The 27,386-nt window shown below is 37.2% G+C and overlaps 1 protein-coding gene across 2 annotated transcripts in view; it reads right to left on the reverse strand.

Annotated features, from left to right (window-relative positions):
- Positions 1-27,386, reverse strand: part of CWC27 (CWC27 spliceosome associated cyclophilin) — a 254,402-nt gene that overhangs the window by 39,782 nt on the left and 187,234 nt on the right. For both annotated transcript variants that reach the window (XM_047753105.1, XM_047753024.1), the window contains exon 14: positions 24,374-24,477. In XM_047753105.1, the coding sequence (XP_047609061.1) occupies positions 24,374-24,477 (104 nt within the window). The remainder of the gene's footprint in view (positions 1-24,373; positions 24,478-27,386) is intronic.

Raw genomic sequence — 27,386 nt, forward strand, 5'->3', positions numbered from 1 at the left:
TCAGATATAAATCCAACAAAACATGTACAGGAAACACATGCTGAAAAATACAAAATGCTGATGAAACACAATCAAATGAGACCTAAATAAATGGGTAGACATATGTCCTCATGATGTGGAAAACTCAACATAGTAAAAGATTTTAAGACTTCACAGAGTCATCAATAAACTTATGAAGTTCAAATAAAAATCAAACCAAAAATTTTTTGTTGATACATACAAAATACTTCTAAAATTTATATAGAACAGCAGGGAGGATCAAGATGGCAGAGTAGGAGGATGGGGAGTTCATCTTTTTCCCACAAATACATCAGGAATACATCTATAAATGGAGCAGTCCTCACAGGACATCTGCTGAACACTGGCAGAAGAACACAAACACCTTGAATTACAAGAGGGATCTCCATGTAACTGGATAGGATGAAAGGGAAAAATAAAGAGAGGAGGAAACAGTTGGGATCTGCACCCCAGGAAGTTTTCTGAAAAAGAGGAAAGATTGCCACCTTGGGAAGATTCCCCTCACTGGTGTGGAGACCAACTGGGACAGGAAAAGAGCTTTAGAGGCTTGGAGGAAAGCACAACAGCTGGTCTGTGGCAGGCAGGGCAGAATGAGACATAACCAGGTGGTCCATGCAACTGCCCTGTGTGTCCCAGCCTAGAATGTGCATCTGTTGATACAGGCAGTGGCTGAGTGCTGGAGTGTGGGGCTTGGAAAACAGACCTGGTGCTATGTTGGCTGTGCAAGACAACCTGGAGGACTGGGAGGGCAGAGCATCACAACCAGGAATGTTTGGGGAGAAGACCCAGGCCATCATGGAGGCTAAGTGCCATTGTTAAGCAGCATGCAAAAGGTGAAGCTGCCATCGCAGCCTCTTTCCCCACACAGTACCCTGCCTCTGGAGAGGCTCCTCTCTGAGATGGATAATGTCCCTCTATTGCAGACCTGATCCCCTCCCACTGGGAAAGGCCCACGGGCACCTAGATGTGGCCCTAATCACAGCCTTACCTGCCTCCACATGCACCCTGATTGCTGTCCCACCACTCTCCCGCCTGAATAGGCTCCTTGCACCTGCTGCCTCAGGAGTTGTTGCTGGTGAGTTGCCCACAATTAAAGGTGGGGCTGAAACCACAGCTGAGCTCCAGGGGCCCTATAACTAAGAAGGAAGAACTGAAATCTCACCTTTCAGATGTACAAACTGTGGATTTACACATCCACTGCCAGCCTTATAAACTCAGTGCTGGTGGAACATCCAGATGGACAATGAGGGCTCTCATGGCTGAAAGGGGTCTGGATTAAGGACCTGTGGACTTTGTGGGTGCCTATATGCAGGAGTTGGACCAGGCTAGAGTCTGAGCTGCCTTCAGAGCTCACACAGTGGGCCCAGGTGCACGAATACTTCAGTCCTGGGTCCTGACCTCAGGGGATCTGTGCTGGAGGACTGGTGAAAACCTGAGAGAAACCAGGGCCAATTACTGACATACCCATGTTTAAGATGGGGCCTAGAGTGGTGCCAAAAAGTATAATTTGTAAGCCCACACAATGGGTGAAAGATGACACAACAGAGCAGAATCCTAGGTGAACAGCTCTATCAGAGGAATACTCAGTAGCTCCTGACCCACTGAGGGTGCTGTTTCCCCACCTACCTCACATCACAGATTATAAACACAGCTGAGAAACAGATCTGGGGACTTCTACCCCAGCAAATGGCAGCAGACTCTGACAACCACAGAGCAAATAGGAGGCCCTGCTCAGGCTCAGTACAGGCTCTGGTCACTACAACACAAGTCACACCTCAAATAAGAGGATAATGGCCAGAATATACTGAGGAAAGAGGTGGCAGGCATCCAAACTAAAAACAGTCCTCATACCAAAAAAATATTAAACCCAGACATGCTGAAAGTCATACTGAGCTCACAGACACCTCTGAACACAATCCTTGACACAGCCATACACACCAGAGGGACAAGACACAGCTCCACCCACCAGGAGGCAGACATCAGAAGCAAGAAAAACTAAAATCTTGCAGCCTGAGCAAAGTGGACCAAACATATAGAAAGTTAGACAAATGAGATAGAGAAATATTTCAGACAAAGGGACAAGATAAAAACCCACAAAAACAACTAAATAAAGAGGAGATAGGCAATGTACCTAAAAAAGAATTCAGGATAATTACAGTAAGGATGATATAAGATATAAAGATGATATAAGATATAAGTGATGAAAGGGAAAAAAAAAAACTTATAACTAAGAATACTTTACCCAGCAAGGCTCTCACTCAGATTCAGTGGAGAAATCAAAACCTTTACACAGAAGCAAAAGCTAAAAAAATTCAGCACCAACAAACCCAGTTTTAAAACAACTACTAAAGGAACTTCTTTAGGTTTAAAAGAAAAGGCCACAACTAGAAAAACACATTTTTTTGAATGGGAAATTTCACCAGTAAAGGCAAACATAAAATAAAAGTAGGAAGTTGTCCATAGACAACTCTGATATCAAAATCAGCAATCATAAAAAGAGAACTAATGCAGAATATTGGAAATGCACTTGAAATTAAGAGACCAGCAACTTAAAGCAAATTTGTATGTATATAGAATACTATATCAAAACCTGTGAAACCACAAACCAAAAAACAATAGACAAACACATTAAAAAGAAAAATCAATCCAAATACAACACTAAAGATAGTCATCAAATCACAAGACTACAAAAGAGGATGGGAAGAAAACAGTCCAAGAATAATAAATCTAAAACAATTATGAAAATGGCAATAAGTACATACATATCAATAACAACCTTGACTATAAATGGATTACATATTCCAACCAAAAGACACAGACTGGATGAATGGATACAAGGACAAGACTCATATATATGCTGTGTAGAAGACACTACTTCAGATCTAGGGACAGATAGAGTAACAGTAAGTGAATGGAAAAAGATATTCCATGAAAGTGGAAATCAAACGAAAGCTGGAGTAGCAATATTTATATCAGAAAAAATAGACTTTAAAATAAAGAATGTTACAAGAAACAAAGGATACTCCCCAACATAGGAGCATCATAATATATAAGGCAACTTCTAACAGGCATAAAAGGAGAAACTGAGAGTAATATAATAATGTTGGGGTACTTTAATACCCCACTCACATCAATAGATAATCCAAAAAGAAAGTCAATAAAGAAACACAGGCCTTAAATGACACTTTAGACCAGATAAACCTAATTTATATTTATAGAACATTCCAACTGAAAGCAGAAAAATACATATTCTTCTCAAGTGCCCATGGAATGTTCTCCAGGACAGATCACATCACATCCTGGGCCACAAATGAAGCCTCAGTAAATTTAAGGAAATTGAAATCATAGCAAGCATTTTATTTTTTTCTGATCACACTATGAGATTAGAACTCAACCACAAGGAAAAAAACAACAACAGATGGAAGCTCAGGAATATGGTACTAAACAACCAATGGATTACTGAAGAAATCAAAGGGGAAATAAAAAAAAAGCCTAGAGACCAATGGCAATGAATATATGACAATCCAAAACCTATGGGAGCACATCAAAAAAGTAGATTTAACACAAAAGTTTACAGCAATAAAATCTCACCTCAGGAGATAAGAAAAATCCCAAATAAAAAATATAACCTTACACCTACATCAAAAAGAGAAAGAAGAACAAACAAAACTCAAAGTTAGTAAAAGGAAAGAAATCATATAGATCAGAGGAGAAATAAATGAGATAGAGACAAAATAACAGAAAAGATCAATGAAATTAAAACTGGTTCTTTGAAAAGGTAAACAAAATAGACAAATCTTTAGCCAGATTCATCAAGACAAAAAAGGTAGAGGGCTCAAATCAATAAAATTAGAAATGAAAAAGGAGAAATTACAACTGACACCACAGAAATACAAAGGATCATAAGAGACAACTACACGGTGTTCCTGTTGTGTCTCAGTGGATTAAGAATCCAGTGTAATCTCTGTGAGGATGTGGTTTGATCCCTGGCCTTGCTCAATGTGTTAAGGATCCTGTACTGCAACAAGCTATGACATAGTTAATAGATGCAGTTCAGATCCAGTGTTGCTGTAGCTGTAGTGTAGGACTGCAGCTGTGGCTCCAATTTGACACCTAGCCAGGAACTTCCATATGCCAAGGTGCATCCATAAAAATAAAATAAGAGAGACTTACTATAAGCAACTGCAAACAAAATGGACAACCTACAAATTGCCAATAAAATGGACAACCTAGAAGAAATGGACAAATTCTTAGAAAGGTACAACTTTCAAAGCCTGAACCAGGTAGAAAAGATGAACAGACCTACCACAATTAATGAAAGTGAAACTGTGATTTAAAAACCTGCAAAAAACAAAAGTCCAGGACCTGATAGCTTCACAGGTGAATTCTGTCATTTAGAGAAGAGGTAACACCTATCTTTCTGAAGTGCTTTCATAAAAATTACAGAGGAAGGAACACTTCCAAATTCATTCTATAAGCCACCATCACCCTGATACCAAAGCTAAAGACACCAAAAAAAAAAAAAAAAAAAAGAAAATTGCAAAAAAACCCAACAACCAAAACCAGGAGTTCCTGTTGTGGTTTAGCAGTAATGAACCCAACTAGTATCCATGAGGAGGTAGGTTTGATCCCTGGTCTTGCTCAGTGGATTAAGGATCTGGCGTTGCCATGAACTGTGATGTAGGTTTGCAGACACGGCTTGGATCCCACATTGCTGTGGCTGTGGCATAGGCTGGCAGCTGTAGCTCTGATTTGACCCCTAGCTTGGGAATTTCCATGTGCCACAAGTGTGGCCCCAAAAAGCAAAACAAAAACAACCCCCCAAAAAACAGGCCAATAAGATACAGAAATTCTCAACAAAATAGCAAACCAAATGTAACAATACATTAACAGGATCATACACAATGATAAAGTGGGATTTATTCCACAAATGCAATGATTCTTTAGTATCCACAAATCAATCAGTGTGATACATAATAACAAATTGAAGAAAAAAACCATATAGTCATCTGCAAAATGCATATTTTGACAAAATTCAATACCTACATATGATAAAAACCCACCAGAAACTGGGCATAGAGGGAATTGACCTCAACATAATAAAGCCCGTGTATGACAAAGCCACAATTAATGTTATTCTCAATGATGAAAAGCTGAAAGTATTTCTGCTAAGATCAGGAACAAGACAAGAATATCCACTTGTATTCAACATAGTTTTGGAAGTCTTAACTACAGTAATCAGAGAAGAAAAATAAAATAAAATGAATCCAAATTGGAAAAGAAGTAAAACTGTCACTGTTTGCAGATTACATGGTGCTATACGTAGAACATCCTAAAGATGCTATCAGAAACTAGAGCTCGTCAATGAATTTGGGAAAGTTTCAGGATACAAAATTAGTACACAGATATAGCTTGCATTCCTATACATTAACAAGAAAAGATCAGGAAGAGAAATTATGGAAACAATCCCAATTACCATTGCATCAAAGAGAATAAAATACCTATATGTAAACCAACCTCAAGGGGCAAAAGACCGGTATTCTGAAAATTATAAGACACTGATGAAAGAAATTGAGGGTAACACACATAGACTGATATACCATGCTCTTGGATTGGAGGATTCAATATTGTCAAAATGAGTATACTACCCAAGTCAATCTACAAATTAAGTGCAATCCCTATTAAATTACGAATGGTGTTTTTCACAGAACTAGAAGAAACAATTTTAAAATTTGTAGGGAAACATAAAAGTCCTCAAATAGCTGAAGCAATTTTAGAAAGAAAAATGGAGCTGGAGGAAGAAGGCATCCTGACTTCAGACTATACTACAAAGCTACAATTATCAAAACAGTGTGGTACTGGCATAAAAACAGAAATATAGATCAGTAGAACAGGATAGAAATCCCAGTAATAAACACATGTATATATAGTCAATTACTCTATGACAAAGGAGACAATATACAGTGGAGAAAATACATTCTCTTCAATAAGTGTTTTTGGGAAAACTGGACAGCTACACGTACAAGAATGAAATTAGAACATTTCTTACACCATAGACAAAAATAAACTCAAAGTGGATTAAAGACCTAAATGGAAAGCCAGAGCATATAAAACTCTTAGAGGAAAGCACAGGCAGGGTACTCTTTGACATAAATAGGCACAATATCTTTTTTGATCCATGTTCTGGAGTAATGGAAATAATAACAAAAATAAATGAGACCTAATTAAACTCGAAAGCTTTTGCAAAGCAAACCATAAAAACAAAAAACATGAAAAGACAACTGACAGAAGGGGAGAAAAATTTTTGCAAATGAAGTGACTAAAAAAAGGGTAATCTCCAAACATACAAACATCTCATACAGCTTTATATATACGTTACGAAAAAAAGCCAGTTGAAAAATGGTCAGATCTAAAAAGACATTTCTCCAAAGAAGACCGACAGATGGTCAAAAAAACACATGAAAAGATGCTTAACACCAGTAAATATTAGAGAAATGAATTTTGTTTTTAAGGGCCGCATGTGTGGCACATGGAAGTTCCCAGGCTAGGGGTCGAAATGGAGTTGCAGCTGCCAGCCTACACTAAACCCACACGGCCTGCACACTGGATCCAAGCCACATCTGTGACCTACGCTAGAGCTCATGGCAATGCTGGATACTTAACCTACTGATCAAGGCCAGGGATAGAACCCACATCCTCATGGATACTAATTGGGTTCCTTACCTCTGAGCCACAATGGGAACTCTGAGACGTGCAAATCAAAACTACAATGAGGTATTACCTTACACCAGTCAGAATGGCCATCATCAAAAAGTCTACCAACAATAAATGCTGGAGGCGGTGTGGAAAAAAGGGAACTCTCCTGCTTTGTTGGTGGAAGTGTAAATTGGTACAACCACCAAGGAAAGCGGTATGGAGGTTCCTTAAAAACTAAATATAGAACTCCCATATGAGCAATCCCACTTTTGGACGTATATCTGGAAAAGACAAAACTAATTTGAAAAGATACATGCACCCCAATGTTCATGGCACCACTATTTACAATAGCTAAGACATGGAAGCAACCTAAATGTCCATCAAGAAAGCAAAGGATAAATAAGATATTGAATATATATGCAGGGAATGTTAGCCATAAAAAAGAACAAAATAATGCCATTTGCAGCAACACTGATGTACCTAGAGATTATCAGATTAAGCGAAGTAAGTCAGACAGAAAATGAAAAATATCATATGAGATCACTAATATGTGGAATCTGATAAAAATGACACAAAAGAACTTATTAACAAAACAGAAACAAACTCAAAGATTTTGAAACTAAACTTATGGTTAACAAAGGGGAAATGTTGGGGGGCAGGATAAATTAGGATGTTGAGATTAACATTTACACACTACTATATATGAAATAAGTAAGAAGACCCTACTGTATTGCACAGGAAAATCTACTCAGCATTGTGTAATAACCCATATGTGAAAAGAATCTGACAAAGAATGGATATATGTATATGTATACCTGATTCACTTTTCTGTACACATCAAACTAATACAACGCTTTAAGTAAACAATATGATATTTAAAAAAACATTAAAAATTTCTATTAAAAGGCAAAGAACTAGAATAGCCAGAACAATTTTGAAAAAGGAAGAATAAAGTTGGAAGAAATATACTATCAGATTTGAAAACTTGCTATAAAACTATAGTGATCAAAATAGTGTGGTGTAGGTTGGTTCCCACAGTGGCTCATGGTTAATGAACCCGACTAGTATTCATGAGGATGCAGGTTCAATCCCTGGCCTTGCTCAGTGGGTTAAGGATCCAGCATTGCCATGAGCTGTACTGTAGGTCACAGACGTGGCTTGGATCTCGTGTTGTTGTGGCTGTGGTGTAGGCCAGCAGCTACAGCTCTAATTTGACCCCTAGTGTGGGAAACTCCATATGCTGCAGGTGCAACCCTAAAAAGACAAAAGACAAAAAAAAAAAAGATACTGTGGTATAGATTAATGGAACAGAAAGAATAGTCCAGGTAAAAGCCAACACAAATATAGTCAACTGAGCTTCGACAAAGTTGCAAAGGCAGTTGAATGGAGAAAGGATAGTCCTTTACCAAATGGCACTGGAACAACTGGCCAGCCAACCTGAACTTCATATCTTATATAAAAATTTACTCAAAATAGATGAGATCTAAATGTAAAACTACAAGGCATATAAAAGAAAACGTAGGAGAAAAATCTGTGTGACCTTAGGTTAGGGAAAGAGTTTTTAGACCTGACACCAAAAGCATGATCTTTAAAATGGAGCTGCAGCTGCAGGCCTGTGTCACAACCACAGCAACACTGGATCTGAGCCACATTTGAGATCTACACTGCAGCTTGAGGCAATGCTGTATCTATAATCCACTGAGCGAGGCCAAGGATTGAACCCAAATCCTCATGGACACTATGTCAGGTTCTTAACTCACTGAGCCACAATGGGAACTCCAACATAATAAAAATTTAAAAGGCACCAGAGCATGGGAAAAATATTTTTAAGTCATACATCCAATAAAAGATTTGGATCTAGATTATATAGAGAACTCTCAAAACTCAACAGTGAGAAAAACATAACCTAGTTTAAAAATCAGGGGAAAACAGACATTTTCTCAAAAAGGAAATATGGAAGGCAAACACAGGATAGATTAAAAATTATTTCTGGAAGTTCTTTTCGTGGCGTAGCAGAAATGAATCTGACTAGAAAATATGAAGATACATGTTCAATCCCTGGCCTCACTCAGTGGGTTAAGGATCTGGTGTTTCTGTGAGCTGTGGTAGGTCACAGATGTGGCTTGGAGCCCATGTTGCTGTGGCATAGGCCAGCAGCTATAGCTCTAATCTGACCCCTAGTCTGGGAACTTCCATATGCCGCGGGTGCGGACCTAAAAAAAAAAAAAATATTTCTGATCAGTAATTGTAATGAGTGAAACAACTGAAAAATACTTAAAGGAAAAGTTAATTATATTTTTTCCCCCATGGCCTTCTGTGCCTGCTATTCACAACCCCCGTCTCCAACATCCCAATGGTAATACTATGGTGTGTATGCAAATACTCTTCCTCTGTAGAGATCTTGCTACACCTAAAATCAATAAATATTTTTTGAAGCCCTATTATACGCCAGGCACTAGATGAAGCAATACAGGGACCAAAAAGTGGACAGATTATTTAACTGTGATTTTGTTCCCTTATCTGTAAAATGAGTTTATTAATACCGACCCCACTAAGTTATTGTGCTAATCAATGTAGTTAAGGCATATAAAGTAGTTAGAACCAATAAAACAATATTATTATAACAATCTTTTTGGAGAGAGAAGGCATAAATATTTGTCATGCAAGAATTTAGGAACTATAAATATGGCACAGTATCTAAACAAGAATCTAACTTTTAAAAACAGGCAGAAAACTCTCTGTGAGGGGATTATAGAAATGAAACAAGCTGGGATTTTGCTAAGTGAAAAGCAGGGCTGAAGAAAGGGGGACTAAAGGCAAAGAAAACAGTATGGGCAAATACTTATGGGTGGGAAGATATGAAGGGTGGTTAATAGACAATGCATAGACAGGAAAGGTGTCTTAGAGGAGGTGAGATCAAAGCTAAGACCCAAAGATAAATTAAGCTTTGACTAGGTGAATCAAGGAGAAGGAGAAAGAGGAAAGGACAGTCAGGCATTCCAGGTAAAGAAGACAGCATGTCCAAAGGCCCGGAAAAGAAGAAGATATATAGGTGGTTCAACATGACCTCAACATGACAAATGAAGGTAAAGAAAGAGGAAGCTCGATTTTGTAGGGCTTTGTAAACCAGGCTATAAGGATTAGATTTTATCCTGAAGGGAAGAAGAACAAGGGAAGTAGTAAGACCTAATCTGTGAGTTAGAAAAGTCAACTGCAGCCAAAGAAATCTTGAGAAAAAAGAACTAGGCTAGAAGTAATGATATCCTAACTTTATATTACAAAGCTACAGTAATCAAAATGGTATGGTACCAGCACATACCATTGCTGAGCCCAGAAATAAATAAATCTACAACAAAGTATACTAAGGATAGTATAAATCTACAATAAAGTATACTAAGGATAGTCTCTTAGTCTCTTCCATAAATGGTGCTGTGAAAACTAGACAGCTATATGTAAATGAATGAAACTAGAACATATTCTCCACCATATTCAAAAAATAAACTAAAAAATGGGAGTTCCCATTGTGGATCAATGGTAATGAATCCGACTCGTATCCATGAGAATGTGGGTTCGATCCCTGGCCTCACTCAGTGGGTTAAGGATCTGGTGTTGCTGTGAGCTGTGGAATAGTTTGCAGATGTGGCTTGGTTCCTGAGTTGCTGTGGCTGTGGCATAGGCAGGCAGCTATGGGAACTTCCATATGCTGCAAAAACAAAACAAAACTAAAACCTAAAAAATGCATTAAAGATCTAAATTTAAGAGCAGAAATCATAAAAACCCTACAAGAAAACACAGAACACTCTTTGACATAAATCATAGTGATATTATTATGGATCTTTTTCCCAAGGTGAAGGAAACAGAGGCAAAAATAAACAAATGGGACTTAATAAAATTTAAATGCTTTTGCACAGCAAAGGAAACCACTGGCAAAACAAAAAGACAACCTCCTGAATGTCAGAAAATATTTGCAAATGATATGACTGATAAGGGGTTAGTATCCAAAACATATAAACAGCCCATATAATTCAATAGCAAACACCAAACCTGACTTAAAAAATGGGAAGAAGACTTGAATAGACATTTTTTCAAAGAGAATATACAGATGGCCAAAAAGCACATGAAAAGATGCTTAATATCACTAATCATCAGAGTAATGCAACTCAAAGCCATAATGAGCTATCACCTCACACTTTCCAGAATGGCTATCATCAAAAAGACCACAAATACCAAATGCTGTCAAGGATGTGGAGAAAAGGGAACCCTAGCACATTGTTGGTGGGATGTATATTGGCACAACCACTTTGGAAAACAGTATGGAGGTTCCTCAAAAAACTAATAACAGAATACCATATAATCCAGCAATTCCACTCCTGAGTATGTATCTGAGGAAAATGAAAACGATACTTCAAAAAGATAAATGTACCTTCACCGTTCTTAGCAGCATTATATATAATAGCCAAGACATGAGAGCAACCTAAGTGCCAACAACAATGGATAAGGATGTAGTATATATAGTGAAATACTATTCAGCCATAAAAGAATGAAATCTTGGCATTTGCGACAACATAGGTATACTTGGAGGGTATTATGCTAAGTGAAATAAGTCATATGGAGAAAGACAAATACTATGTGTTATCACTTATATGTGGTATCTAAACAATAAAACAAATGAACAAATACAGCAAAACAGAAACAGACCACACAGAAAACAAACTAGTGGTTACCAGTAGGGAGAGGGAAGGGGGTAGCAGTAAGATAGGGGTAGTAGAGTAGGAGGTACTATGTATAAAGTGCACAAGACACAAGGATACACTGTACAGCACAGAGAATATAGCTAATATTTTGTAATAAGTTTAGAGTGTAATCTATAAAAATGCTGAATCATTATGTTGTATACCTGAAGCTAATATAAATTGACCAGAATTAAAAAAAAATTAACTTAGCTGCACAGTTGCAAATGGACTTGAAAGGAGTATGACTGGAAGAAAGGAGATCAGTTAAGAAGCTGTTGCAGTAACCCAGGCAAGAAATAAGTGTTAGCAGTGTAGGTGGAAAGGAATGGATTGGGCAAAAATATAAGGCATAACGATGGTATTAGGTGATGGAAAAATGAGAGAGGACTTCAAGATGACATCTAGGTTTTTGGACTGAGTAACAAGTGAACTGTGGTGCATTTTAAAGAACAGAGAATGCAGGAAGTTTAGGGTTAAGTTCATATACATGTAGACTGTGTATTGTGTTTAGAATATATAAAATGCCTAAATGACATCTAAATAGAGATGCTTAGTAGGAAGCTGTATAGACAAACTTCATTTCATTGTGTTTTGCCGTGCTTCGTGGACATTTCATTTTTTACAAATTGAAGGTGTGTAGCAACCCTCTGTCAAGCAAGCCTATTGATGCCATTTTTCCAACCACATTATTTTAAAATTAAGGTTTAATGCTATCACACACTTAATAGACTACATAATGGTATAAACATAACTTATGTATACATTGGAAAACCCCCAAATTTGTGATTCACTTTATTGGGATATTTGCTTTATTGTACTGGTCTGGAACCAAATCCACAATATCTCTGAGGTATGCCTGTACGTGGCTGTATGGTTTAGCAACAAAATCTGTGTTGGAGGTCCAGATTTGGCAGGAAAATGCTTCAGTGTATAGATAACTATGTAGATAACTAAAAGTGGATAAGATTACTCAGTGATGGTAGACTGGGTGAGTTCACCAAAGGAAGAAGTGTGAGGTTTGAGAAAAGGAATTGAACTCTTAACATTTAAAGAGAAGGGAGAAGATGAGTACTCAATAAAGATCTGGGAAGATGTGGTTAGACAGATGGGGGGAAAAATCCGCTCAAGTTTGTGTCACTGAAGCCAAAGGAAGAGAATATTCTAAGGAGGCAGAGGTGATGCATTAATACGATCTCTAAACTGAACTGTGACTGAGGATCATCCTCTGGATTTACTTTAGTTTTTTTCAGGGCCGTACCCATGACAATGGAGGTTCCCAGGCTAGAGGTCCAATTGGAGCTACAGCTGCTAGCCTACACCACAGCTACAGAAATGCTAGATCTGAGCCTCCAGTCCAACTCTTGGCTTCCACTGCTGTGTGCCTGTGGTGAGACCCTGCAGCCATGTTAGTGCACAGTGACAGCCAAGACCCCTGCAACTACAATGTGCTGCAGGTGTGCCCAGGCCCATGCAACTGACCACTCTCTGTGTGTCTGCTACTGGCCCTAGCACTAAGTAGGCACCTGCAGCTCCACCCCACCCTCACCACAGCTGAATGTGAGCAAACCATTGGCCTCGAATACCAGTGCTGTCAGCCACAGTCCCTAGCTGCTGGACTTGGATGTGCTGCTGAGAATCTGAACAGACCTTGCAGCCACTGAGGATGTCCTACAATGCTCATCAAGGGCCAAACAATTGTCAGTGTTTTTGATCCCAGTGTCCTACACTGACAAGATATCACGCCCTCTCCCCTCTGGACCTGGAGCCATCACACACTGTTGCAGCTGGTGAGCTGCACCACCAGACCTGGTGTCACAGTATATGTCAGCATGACCCCATGCACGAGTAAAAACGGTTCCTTATTGAAATCAGTCAATAAAGTGTAGAATAGGTGACTGATTCTTCAAATGCGCAGTTACACAAACCTATAGGGACTACAAAGAATCAGGGAAACGTGACACTACCAAAGGAACACAGTCAATGTCCAGTAACTGATTCCAGAGAAAAACTGAGGTAGGAATTGCCTGATAAAGAATCAAAATAATTTGTTCTAAGGATGTTTATATAGCCACAAGAGAAATCTGATAAATAATTTAACTAAGTCAGAAAAATAATATAAGACCAAAATGAGAAATTGAACAAATATCAAACAGAAGTTTCAGAGCTAAGGAATATACTAAGTTGAATTATTCAGTAGAAAGATTCAATAACAGAGTGAACACCAAGAGGAAAAATTCAGTATGCTCAAAGAAAGAGCATTTATCCAGTCAGAGGAACAAAAGAAAAAAGATTGAAAAGGAATAAAGAAAGCATATTGGACTTATAGTACACCATTAAAGAAAAGTACAATCTATGCATCATTGGAGGCCCAAAAGGGAAGAGAAGGAGAAAGGGGCAGAAAACTTACTTAAAGAAATAATGGTTTTGAACTTTCTAAAGCTGGGGGGAGATCTGGACATCCAAGTTCATGAAGCTAATAGGTCACCCCATAATTTCAATCCAAAGCAATCTTCTCTAAGAATATTGTAATAAAACTATCTAAAATCAAAGACAAAGAATTTTAAAAGCAGTAAGAGGAAAAAAATTTCTTGTTTATACAAGGGAACCCCTATAAGGCTATCAGTGGATTTGTCAGCAGATATCTTACAGGCCAGGGAACAGTGAGATGATACATTCAAAGTATTGAAAGAAAGAAATGCCAACCAAAACTACTTTACCCAATAAGATTGCCCTTCAGAAGTGAGGGTGAGATAAAAACTTGACCAAAAAAACAAAATTGAAGGAGTTTATCACCTCAAAACCTGCCTTACCAAAAAATGCTGAAAGGAATTCTTCAGGGGAAACAAAAAAATGCAAATTAGTAACACAAAAACATATAAAAATACACAACACATTGGTAAAGTGAGTATATAGTTAGATTCAGAATACTCTAGTACTGTAATATGGTCATATGTTAGTGACTTAACTTTCTACAATTTAAAGGACATTAGTACTAAAAACAGCTATAGCTAAAATAATTTGTTACTGGATATACATTATAAAATGATGTAAGCTGTAACATCAAAAACATAAAATGAACTCAGTAATGAAAAACAAAAAACCCAATCAAACAGCCGTCAGAAGACCTAAATAGACATTTCTCTAAATAAGACATACAGATGTCCAACAGGCACAGGAAAAGATGCTCAACATCAGTAATTATTAGAGAAATGCAAATAGAAACTACAATGAGGTACAACCTCACAGTGGTCAGAATGGCCATCATGAATAGGTCTACAAATAACAAATGATGGAGAGGGTATGGAGAAAAGGGATCCCTCCTGCACTGTTTGTGGGAATGTAGATCGGTGCAGCCACTATAGAAAACAGTATGGAGACGGCCCTCAAAAAAACCTAAAAATAGAGTTACCATATGTTCCTACAATCCCACTCCTGGCATATATCCAGAGAAAACTCCAATTCAAAAAGATTCATGCACCCCCAGTGTTCTTTGCAGCAGACATGGAAACAACCTAAATGTCCATTGACAAGTGAATGGATAAAGAAGTATAGTGGAGTTCCTGTTGTGGCTCAGCAGAAACAAATCTGACTAGTATCCATGAGGATGCAGATTCAATCCCTGGCCTTGCTCAGTTGGTTAAGGATCTGGCATTGCCATGAGCTGTGGTGTAGGCTGCAAACGTGGCTTGAATCTGGCATTACCATGGCTGTGGTGTAGGCCAACAGCTATAGCTCTGATTGGACCCCTAGCCTGGGAACCTCCATATGCCACAACTGCACCCATAAAAAGATCAAAAAAAAAAAAAAGACAAAAAACCGAAATGTGGTAGACATACACAATGGAAAACTACTCAGCCAAAAAAGAATAAAAAAATCCCATTTGCAGCAACATGGATGGATCTAGAGATTATCATAGTAAGTGGAGTAAGTCAGATTGAGAAAGACAAATACCGTATGATATCACCTATATGTAGAATCTAAAATATGACACAAATGAACTTATCTACAAAAAAAAGAAACACGAACAGATTCAAACACAGAGAACAGACTTGTGGCTGCCAAAGATGGGTGGGGGAAGGATTGATTGGGAGTCTGGGATTACCTATTATATCAAGAATGGATAAACAACAAAGTCCTACTGTATAGCACAGGGAACTACATTCAGTAGTTTAACCTGTGATAAACCATAATGGAAAAGAATATGAAAAAGAATATAACTAAATCACTTTTGCTGTACAGTAGAAATTAATACAACATTGTAAATCAACTACATATATATATATATATTTTTTTTTTTTTCCCTTCTGTCTTTTTGTCTTTTCTAGGGCTGCATTCACGGCATATGGAGGTTCCCAGGCTACGGGTCTAATTGGAGCTCTTGCTGCCGGCCTACACCACAGTCATGGCAATGCCAGATCTGAGCCACATTTTCAACCTACACCACAGCTCATGCCAATGCCGGATCCTTAACCCACTGAGCGAGGCCAGGGATTGAACCCACAACCTCATGGTTCCTAGTCAGATTTGTTAACTGCTGAGCCATGACAGGAATTCCCTCAACTATATTTTAAAAAATAAATTAAAAACAAAATGTGGGGAATAATTTTGTGTGTGATCAAAGTCGAACTGTTACCAGCTTATAACAGACTGTTAGATCTATATGATATTTCAAGTAAAACTCAAGGTAACCACACAACAAAAACCTATAGTAGATATTCACAAGATAAAGAGAAGGGAATGAAAGTATACCATATTGAAAAATCATCATTTCACACAGGAAGACAGCATGAAAGGAAGAAGAAACAAAATACAAAATAGTCAGAAAACAATAAGATTAAACATAGTAAATTCTGATCAATAATTACTTTAAACATAAATGGATTAAATGCTCTAATCAAAAGGTACAGAATGGCTGGATGGAAAAAAAAAAAAAACCCTAACTGTATGTTGCATTCATAAGACTCACTTTAGTCTCAAGGACACACACAGGCTCTAAGTGAAGGGATGAAAAACAATACTCATTCCATATCAGTGCAAATGAAAAGAAAACAGGGTTAGCTATAATTATATCAGACAAAATAGACTTTAAGTAAAAAATGCTAACAAGAGGCTTTAAGTAAAAAATGATAAAAAGAGCTATTTTATAATGACAAAGGGATCAATTCATCAAGAGGATTTAACAAATGTAAATATATATGTACCCAACATGAGAGCACCTGAAGATATTAAGCAGATAGTAACAGATCTGAAGGGAGAAACAGAAGATAAGACAATAGTAGGGGAAATTCCATACCCTACATTTAATAATGGATAGATCATCTAGGCAGAAAAGCAATAAGGAAACACTAGGCTTAAACTATACTTTAGAGCAAGAGGACTTAACAGACATGTATAGAACATTACATCCAATAGCAGCAAAATACAAAGTCTTCTCCAATGTACATGGAACATTCTCCAGGATAGATCATATATTAGGTCACAAAACAAGTATTAGCAAGTTTAGAAACAGTAAAATCATGCCAAATGTCTTTCCAACCACAATGGTATATAATGAAAAATCAATGATGGGAGGAGGTTAACTGGGAAATTCACAAATAGTGGAAATTAAACTACACACTCCTGAACAACCAATGTGTCAAAGATGAAATCAAAAGTGAAAATAAAACATATCTTGAAACTAATAAAAGTGGAAACACAACATACCAAAACATGGTATGTAGGAAAAGTATGATCCATCAATCTTACTTCTGTGTGTATACATAAAGGAAGCAAAAATCACTATCTTATAGATTTTCACTGCCACATTCAATGTAGCATTATTCACTATAGCCAAGACATGAAAACAACCTAAGTGTACACTAAGTAAATGGAGAAAGAAAAGTGATATATATGTGTGTGTGTGTGTGTATATATATACACATATATATGTGTGTGTGTATGCATATATATGTGTATGTGTGTGTATATATATATATATATACACACACACACACATATGTATTATGCAGGCATAGAAAAGAAGGCATAGAAAGCCTGCCATTTATGAAAACATGAATGGACCTTGAAAGCACTATGCTAAGTAAAATAAGCCAGACAGATAAAGACAAGTATTTCTATGATCTCACTTATATGTGGAATCTAAAAATTCTGAACTCATGGAAACAGAGAGTAGACTGGTGGTTGTCAGGGGCTGGGGGGTAGGGAAAATGAGGAGATATTAGTCAAAGGGTATACATTTTCAGTTATGATATGAATAAATTTTGGGGTACGTGGCAACAAAATGGTAATCATGTAAGGTGAAGGATGTGTTAACTAACATTACGGTGGTAAACACTTCACAATATATATGTGTATCAAATCATTGTATTATACTCCCTAAACTTACACAGTGTTATACATTAATATCTCAATTTAACTGAGCTGGAGAAAACAAAACCAAGTAGGAATAATAAAATCAAATGGCATACCACAGACCATTTCAGAGCAGCTAGGGGCCAATGAAGGGTTGCTGTGGGAGTGGGAAGAACTGTGTTGTAGCAGGTCTAGGCCAATGGTGCTGGGCACATTTAATTCAGAAAGCACTACTTTGGTACCGCTGGAGAATAAGGATCATAAACAGGATCTGGAATAAAGCTTCCCAAGACCTATAGATTGGGTTATAACCTCTGATAAATAAGGACCATCATGACACACAGATGACTACAGATGCTTAAACCAGCAGTTCTCAAAGTGTTGGGGAATCACTGTGTATGTGATTTTCAAAATTATTTTTGTATGAATTCTAAGACATTATTTGCCCTCATTATTCTCATCCTCTCATGAATGCAGTGAAAACTTTCAGAACACACATGAAGTACAAGATCAAAACAGACTGAATGCAGAAGCAGATATGAGAATCCAGCTGCTCCTGTTATGCTAGACATTAGAGCTATGGAAAGAATAAATCAAAACCACTCTTCTCACTAAATTTTCTGCCTTGAAAATATAATTATTCTTGATAAAAATACGTTACTTATGTTAACATGTAATAGGTTCCTTATTGTTATTTTGAAGTGATTTAGAATTTCTTAAATTTCTTTCTTTTTTTTTTTTTTTTCTTTTTAGGTCTACACCCAAGGCACATGGAAGTTCCCAGGCTAGGGGTTGAATTGGAGCTGTAACTGCTGGCCTACACCACAGCCACAGCAATGACATGTCCTTAACCCAGTGAGTGAGACCAGAGATTGAACCTGTGTCCTCATGGATACTAGTCAGTTCATTGCCACTGAGCCACAGTGGGAACTCCAAGATTTCTTAGTTTAAATTTCTAATAAAGTAACTATTGATAAATATATTTGACATAAACTAAAGCTCTTTGGGGTCCTCAACAATTTTTAGGAGTATAAATGGGTCCAAAGACCAACAGTGTGAGGCCTGCTGTCCTAGCTCTCATAAAGGATAGAGAAGACTTCTCTCACTTGGCCAACCTGGGCTTTCATTAGTCTCACAGCCTTCTTCCTTATAGCCATATTTGTGTTTGTCTACCGTGTTACCTATGCCTGGCAATGTCCTGATTGAATGAAGTGGGACCTATAATTAAAATATTCATTTGTTTATATAGCACCTTTCACTCAATACATGACCAAATCATATACAATATGTATTACATTTGTTATTACAGCATTACATATAAAAGCTGTTCAAAACTTTGCCAATATAAGCAATGAAGTGAAGTTGTGTCCCTTAATGGCATCTTATAATGAGGTCTAAATGAGTCTAACAGCTTGTAATCTTTTTTTTTTTTTAAACATCTGCATTATTAAATTTTCACTGTCTTGGATACTCAAGACAATTGGTACTTGTTGCTTCTATGCTATGCTAACTTCAGAGGAATGCTGAAAATATCTTTATGCTAAATCTTAGTTCTCAAAACTGCAGTCTTTAGCAGAAACAAACTGGCTGGCTGATAGACAAAACTGATTTATTCTGCAAGCCAAGGTGCAGTAATAAAACTGAAAAAAAAAATCTAGATCCTACAGCTCTAACCTGTAGGATTATCTTAGAAGGAGACTTTTTCAGAACCAAGAACAAGAATACTTAAGAGCTGACAATTTTAAGAAGAGAGGTTATGTTGAAATTTGTACCAGTTATATTAAAAACAGAAGCAAACCAGACTGTGTTTGTATTTTTAAAAAGTTTACAAGGGCAAAGCATTTCTTCTAAAATGTTACTCTTTCTCTAAGCACTGCAAAGTACCTTAATTAATTCTTACGATTCTAACGCCCCTAAAAGCAAGTCATAAAAATGATATTTACTTGGGAATATAAATTGGAATGACATTTTGGGAGGACCATTTAAAAATATTTAGCAGACCCTAACATGCATAGCCACTGACTAAGCAATTCCAGTTTTAGAAATTTATCTTGAGAAAATTGGCAATGACAGAGATATAAGGATGTTCATTACAGTGCCGTGTATAAAAATAAAAACTGGAAAGAGCCTAAATACCCAACAACATGGGGCTGATCAAGTAAGCTGTGACTCAGCATATAATGAAAGAGTACCTGGCCATAATACGAAAAAGAAATTATGTCATAAAATGATGTGTGGCAAGGAAAAATATTCACTATATATTGTTGAGGGAAAAAAAGCAAGTTATAAAAGTATAGTATTATAGGATCTCGTTTCTGCTTAAAACATGTATATGCATAAAAACATGTATATGCATAACTTTTATGCATATAAAAGGATATATATATAAAATATAAATTAATACTATTATTGAGTTTGGGATCATAGGTGATTTTATTTACTTCTTTTGAATGGTCTATATTCTGTTTTTTCTATAGTCAATATCTTCTTAAATATTTAAAAATTATTATATAATAAAAATTTATTATAATATTTACTTGAGGCAACCATGCAATTGTTAGTGTTTTTCTATTCTTATATAACTGAATAATGTATGTCCTATGGGAAACTGGTGGACAGGACAAAGAGAGGAAGAGAATTAGGGAAAAAGGCAGACAGACATTTATGTTGTTTATTATTTTACCATGTATGTTTGTTATGATGATTTATTTATTTTATTTTATTTTTTGTCTTTTTGCTATTTCTTTGGGCTGCTCCCGCAGCATATGGAGGTTCCCAGGCTAGGGGTCGAATTGGAGCTGTAGCCACTGGCCTACGCCAGAGCCACAGCAACGCGGGATCCGAGCCGTGTCTGCGACCTACACCACAGCTCATGGCAATGCCGGATCGTTAACCCACTGAGCAAGGGCAGGGACCGAACCCGCAACCTCATGGTTCCTAGTCGGATTCGTTAACCACTGCGCCACGACGGGAACTCCTGTTATGATGTTTTAAGTTAATCTTATTTAATAATCTGGAGAGAATTTTTAATGAGACATAGTAGTAAATAGTTAATATACATAAGACTGCTCTCATAGATTTAATTTTTTTCCTCCTCTTGGAATGCCAATTTTGTTCTGTAAGGAGCAGGTGGCTTTCTTTTTTATAAGCCTCTCTATTGCCTTGTCAGATACAGCTCTCTCAAACTTTTTGGGGGATCTAACTGCCTTGTCAGATACAGCTCTCCCGAACTTTTTTTGGGATCTAACCAAGCTTTATCTAACCAAACTCCAAATGGCATATGGACTTCATCCACATGGTCATATGAATCCTTTGGCTGATGACCCCTGTTATGTATCTGATCGGTTTTATAAAGTCCATGTTGAAGGTTTCCATAGAGATAGGAGAGTGTGTGATGCTGTGGAATGAAGGAATGTAGCAGCAAAGAGGCTACTTTAAGTGCTACACTAGAATCTGGTGCCCGTCACTATCACTACAAAATATTGTCAGTGAATAGCCTATCAAAGGAAGAATGCTAATAATTTTGACTGAAAAATTTCTATCATGCAATTCAGCTTAGATCTACTAATAACACTTCTTTAAATGCCTTGTTGGACAGTGAAATCTGGGAATAATTATCAAACACCATATACAGTGTTTATGATAGAATCATATTTCTTTTCTTTCTCTCCTCCTCCCACTTTTTTTTTTTGCATTAAAAAGTAGAATGCTGCTGAATGGTACCCAAATGTCTGTTGTATACCATGCCAATACAGCAGCTCGGCCAAAAATGCGAATAGAATAGTTTGCCAAGTGAAAGAAAACATAACAAATTGGTAATGGTTTCTATCTTGACAGAAAATGAAAATGATCCCTCAATGTGTGGTCACTCATGCGGACACATAAAAATGTCTTAGAAGCAATCATTTTACCTCAGATAACAGACCCTGACAGTGTAGTACAGTACTGGCTGACTTTCGCTTCTTAGAAAAGCAGCAAGCGTGACCTACAAAATAGTCTGGGAACCATGTAATTTATGCATAACACACATGCACATGCCATGCACTCATAATATTTGCTATAAATCATTTTGAATACAAGACTTCTTTTCCAAGTGGGATATACTTTATGAGAGATAATCTAAATCACTAGAGACTTGATAAAGCTAAACTAGTTTATTTATGAATACAAATGATGTTCTTGCTTATCAGGTCACAAAATTTCAGTGGTCTACACTGCAACAAAAAGGCTGTATATAAAGGTCCCATGTACTCCAAGTGAATATTCAAGGTGTTTTAATTAATGTTAGATTAGACAAATACAAAAAATGTGCAGGTATATGGTCTAGAGTTCTGACTTTCTGGTTAGGAGACTGCAACCGAAAGCAGAAGGAACCCCTTGACGACCTGGTAATGGCTCTTTCACCTTATTTCCCCTTCCCTTGTTTTCCCCAGATGGAGAACTAGACAAGATCACTGACCAGTGACTTTTCTCCCCTGCTGAGAAGTTCCCCATTTGTTTAACTTTCTAACGAGGACATTAGAACATTGATTGTATCGTGAAATCACATCAAAAACAGAATGACACTTTTAAAAACACTAATTGATATCCACTGCTAATGAGGAATTCAAAATGAGAGAATACTGAACCAAGGGGCTAGGAAGAACCTTGGGAAGTTAAATGGTCTTGCCAAGTTAAGAGTAAACTTGAATCCTGTGGGTTATGAGTTTCAAATGAAACTTCTGGGTTTAAATTTGTTGGTGACTTTCCTGTTCAATAAAAAAGGACTTAAATGGCTTATAAAAAGGTTAAAAAAACTTATTGGGCATCAAACTGCTCTTACAAAACACCATCTTGATGAGTTAAGTGTAAATGAATCAGAAACACATGGATCATATTTCCTTAAAAAATGCATATGGATTCAAAAATAAGGGAAGAAGACTTGGCAAAACATTTGTGTGTGTGTGTGTGGTGGCTGAACTCAAAACATTTGAAAGATATTTTGAGACATTCAAGGAATCCAAAATAAAACTGAACCTGTCCAGTCATATAAAAACAGAAAGTTCTTCTGTGCAGTGTGCATTTATCTCTATGGGCCATTCAACACTCACTGAGCCTTCACCTTTGGCAAAAAGCTATGGGAGGAGCCAGCTTCTGCCTGAAGCAACTTCAAGTATAAACACAGATACACATAAGCAACAGAAATCTATTAAAAGAGACCTAGGGTTTTTACAAAATCATAACCCAGATCATACAGAAATTATATATGGAGAAATACACAAGTACTTTCGAGGTCTTACGTAGGTAGGATTCATCCCATTCAAATCATCATCCCCTAGCCCCTTTGATTAAAATTATATATAGTTTCAGAGTCTTATTTGCTTAAATGTTTGCTTAATAAGTGTTTTTATGTCTTTTTTAATGTGTGTTCCAGCCCGCTTTCCTCCACCCTCTAGATTTGTGAGTGTTCAACAAATCTTGCTGACTGGTTTCCTGGAGGATGGGAGTGTTAAACAGAGTTTTGAAATAGGGGCGAGATGCTGTTTGGCAGAGAGAAGTGAGGCTATGATTCTGGGTTGGGGTAATGGCACATGTGACAGTTCAGAGGCTCCAGAGGGTGAGTCATGTGTGGGGGGTGACCCACTGGCTTGTTTGCAGCAATGTGCCTGAGCCAGGGTGTAGTGGGAGGTGGAGGCAGTTAGGTGTGGGGAGGCCTAATATACTACATGTGAAGTCAACTGGAGGACAGAGGAGTGTGATAAGACAAAAGCACATTCTTAGTTGTTTTTTTTTTTTTTTTTTTCCCTTTTTGCCAGTATAGGATAAAGTGCTAAGCACAGGACACATACAAGTCATTAATCCCTTTATTTCTTATCAGCGTCTTAAAAAGTTGAAAAATATCCAAAGATAAAAATAAGTTAACTATGTATGTATTGCTGTAGGTTAACTATGTAGGATCCTTCAGGTCATAAATCTAAAGAGGAACCTAGTATAATTATGAAACAGATTAGCGAGTTCTAAAATGTTTGTGGGAAAGTACAAATTAATGATTTAGAATCTTTCTTTCTTTTTTTTGGCTGCCCCGTGTCATATGGAGTTCCCCAGGCCAGGGATCAGATCAGAGCTGTAGTTGTGACCTAAGCTGTGTCGACGCTGGATCCTTAACCAGCTGTGCTGTGCTTGGGATCAAACCTTCGTCCCAGCACTCTCAAGATGCTGACAATCTTGTGGTGCCACAGTGGGAACTCCTGATTCAGAATCTTTTAAGGCTGTTTTCTAGCTGTTTAAAGAGAGCTTTATCTTTTCTACAATAATAGAAATATTAGAAAGTCATTTAGGGTGGGGATAGTGTCATATGTTTCCTGTGTATTTTCCACTGGGTAGCACAATAGTGGAAATACACCAAGCTCTCAATAAATGCTTACTCAACTGAAATGAAGTAAAAGGGAGCTGAGGCCCTATAATGATGAGTGTATAGCTGAAGGTAAATTCTAAAGAAAAAAAAAAAGGAAGAGGATATAGTAGAAATGTCCTAATAGTATCTCCACTCTGAACCCATTTGCTCGTGGTTAATATCAAGAAATCAAAGGCCTTACCATCCTTCATCATCTTCTACTTCAGTTTCAGAAATGTCATTTTCAGGAGTTTCAGCAATTGCTTGAGTGAGTTTAGATTTAAACTGGTTCAGCAATGCAAGGGTCTGAAATAACAAATGGACTACTAAGTTTTCTGATAAGGACAAATATAATTTCAGAAGAGACACTTGCATTTGGTAGAAAAGAAAATACCCTACCAGGATGTAAAACACTTAAATTTTTAATTTTAAATGAAAGTAACAAAACCACCTTCAAACTGCAGCAGTGATTGACAGTCACAAACCTTGACACTGCCCTGTTTGCATTTGCACTGACATTTTCCCTCAGGAATATGTAACTATTTTCTGATTTGGGGAACATAAATTTGTTTATATAGAGGATGTTTAAACTTTAAAATGCATGCTTACTAAGAGCTAAGTTTTTAGAGTCCAGAAGATAGGGAAGTACTTCACTAAGATATGGGAAATCAAAAACAAAATGCCAACAACAAATAGTATTTTTCATTAACAAATTTCAAAAAAGGCAAAATGCCATTGTTGGGGAAGCTGAAATTAATGAACACATTAATTCTTGAAAGATGGGTAAATGGGAGTGATATCTTTGGGAAGCTGTTTATATATATCAGGAACTTTAAAATGATCATTTCCGAGAGTTCCCTTCATGGTTCAGTGGAAATGAATATGACTAGCATCCATGAGGACACAGGTTTACAGGTTCATTCCCTGGCCTTTCTCAGTGGGTTAAGGATCTGGCATTGCTGTAAGCTGTGGTATAGGTTGCAGATGTGACTTGAATCCCACTTTGCTGTGGCTGTGGTGTAGGCTGGTAGCTACAGCTCCGAATGGACCTCTAGCCTGGGAATCTCCATATGTTGTAGGTGCGGCCCTAAAAAGACAAAAAAAAAAAAAAATCATTTCCTTTGATTGTATAATTCCAATCCTGGAAATACATGTAGAAAAACAGTCTGAAATGCTGAAAATGACTGATGCAAAATATGTTCACTGCAGTAATATTCATACAAGTGAAAAATAGAAATATGTTAGATGTCCAGGAACTAGATAAATTTGGTAAAAAGCACTGAATATGCTATTACATTACTATTAAAAATTATATAAGGAAGTATTATATTCTATTGTTAAGTAAAAGAAGTAGGATATAAATATCATATTGAGTACGTTTTTTTTTTTTAAAAGAGACCATTCCTCTGATTTTTTTTTTTTATAAATTTATTTATTTATTTATTTATTTTTGTTGTTGTTGTTGTTGTTGCTATTTCTTGGGCCACTCCTGCGGCATATGGAGGTTCCCAGGCTGGGGTTGAATCGGAGCTGTAGCCACCGGCCTACGCCAGAGCCACAGCAACGTGGGATCTGAGCCGCGTCTGCAACCTACACCACAGCTCAAGGCAACGCCAGATCGTTAACCCACTGAGCAAGGGCAGGGACCGAACCAGCAACCTCATGGTTCCTAGTCGGATTCGTTAACCACTGCGCCACGACGGGAACTCCTCCTCTGATTTTTTTGTTTGTTTGCATACCCTTTGTGGGTAAGAGGAAACAAGTGCCTCAAATTTTAATCACAGTGTTTCCTGGCTATATAACAGTTTGCTCCAGAATGTGAGCAGAGAATCAGAAATTAGAATTTTATTTTTTATTTTCCATAGTTTTAAAAAGTTTGTAACTGTGAAATGGGATAAAGGACTACCAGTCTAAAAAATCAGTTTCTAATTAAGGTACTGGTACACTGAATTCAGTACTAAAATACAGTTGATCCTTAAACAACATAAAGGTTAGGGGCACCAATCCTCTGAGCAGTTGAAAATCCACCTGTAACTTTATAGCCACCCCTCCCTTCTGCATCTGTGGTTATGCAACCAACCATGGTTAGTCTACAACTACAGTACCCATTTATTGAAAGAAATCTGTCTATAAGTGGACACAAAATTCAAAGCTGTGTTGTTTAAGGGCCAACTGTACTTAATTTTGTAAGGAAAAAGATGTGTGACAGTTCAATATATGAATAACAGATACAATAAAGAGTCATACTAACTTGGAGGATCCAGAGTTTATTTAGGAGATATCATTCAGACCACAGTTCATGAAAAAGCTAAGTAGGTTTTAGTGGTATAGAACCCAAGCTCAATAAAGACAGGTGGTGCCAAAATAACTACAAGAAACAAAGGCGTTATTGCTAAAAAAAAGATAGTGAAAAGTGCCTTATGGAAGTTCCCATTGTGGCTCAGTGGTAATGAGCCCAACATGAGGATGTGGGTTCAATCCCTGGCCTTGCTCAGTTAAGGATCCGGTGCTGCCTTGTGCTGTGGTGTAGGTTGCAGTTGCATGGGCTTGGATACCGTGTTGCTGCGGCTGTGCTACAAGCCAGAAACTGTAGCTCCAATTTTATCCCTAGCCTGGAAATTTCCATATCCCTCAGGGTATGGCCCTAAAAAGCAAAAAAAAAAAAGTGCCTTATATGATTCTGCAAAATTTAATGTCCACACAGGCAAGAGTTAAAGATATACAGATTACTATAGTTGCTGAATGAGATAAGTTTTAAGGAAAAGCTATTAATCCCTATAGAATATCATCATAGGCATTCTGAAGGCTGCTAGTGTGTTAAGGGTTTAGCTGTTTTATGTTTCTAGAGTAATAATTATAGGACTCAGCTCTTCAAACAATGTTAAAGATGAAAAAAATCCTTTGTATTAAAACCTTATTCATTAAAAACTCTTTTGCTTACAAACTTTATTGTATTTGCTTTATAATAAGAGATTATGGTAGAAATATTAGAAAATAAAGCAAAGCAAAACAAAAATAACTATTATCCTAAGAATAACCACTGTGGACATTTGGTATATATTCTTCAAGGCTTCTTATGTGTTTCTGTGTGTGTATATGCATATGTACGTATCTATATATCTCATAAATACCCATCTTCACACCTGCCTATCTATCTACCACTTAAAAGCAAACCCCATTAATTTTTTTTCTTTTTTGGCCACTCCCATGGCATG

This window comes from Phacochoerus africanus, chromosome 1 (genome assembly GCF_016906955.1).
Source record: "Phacochoerus africanus isolate WHEZ1 chromosome 1, ROS_Pafr_v1, whole genome shotgun sequence".
NCBI classification, from domain to species: Eukaryota; Metazoa; Chordata; class Mammalia; order Artiodactyla; family Suidae; genus Phacochoerus; species Phacochoerus africanus.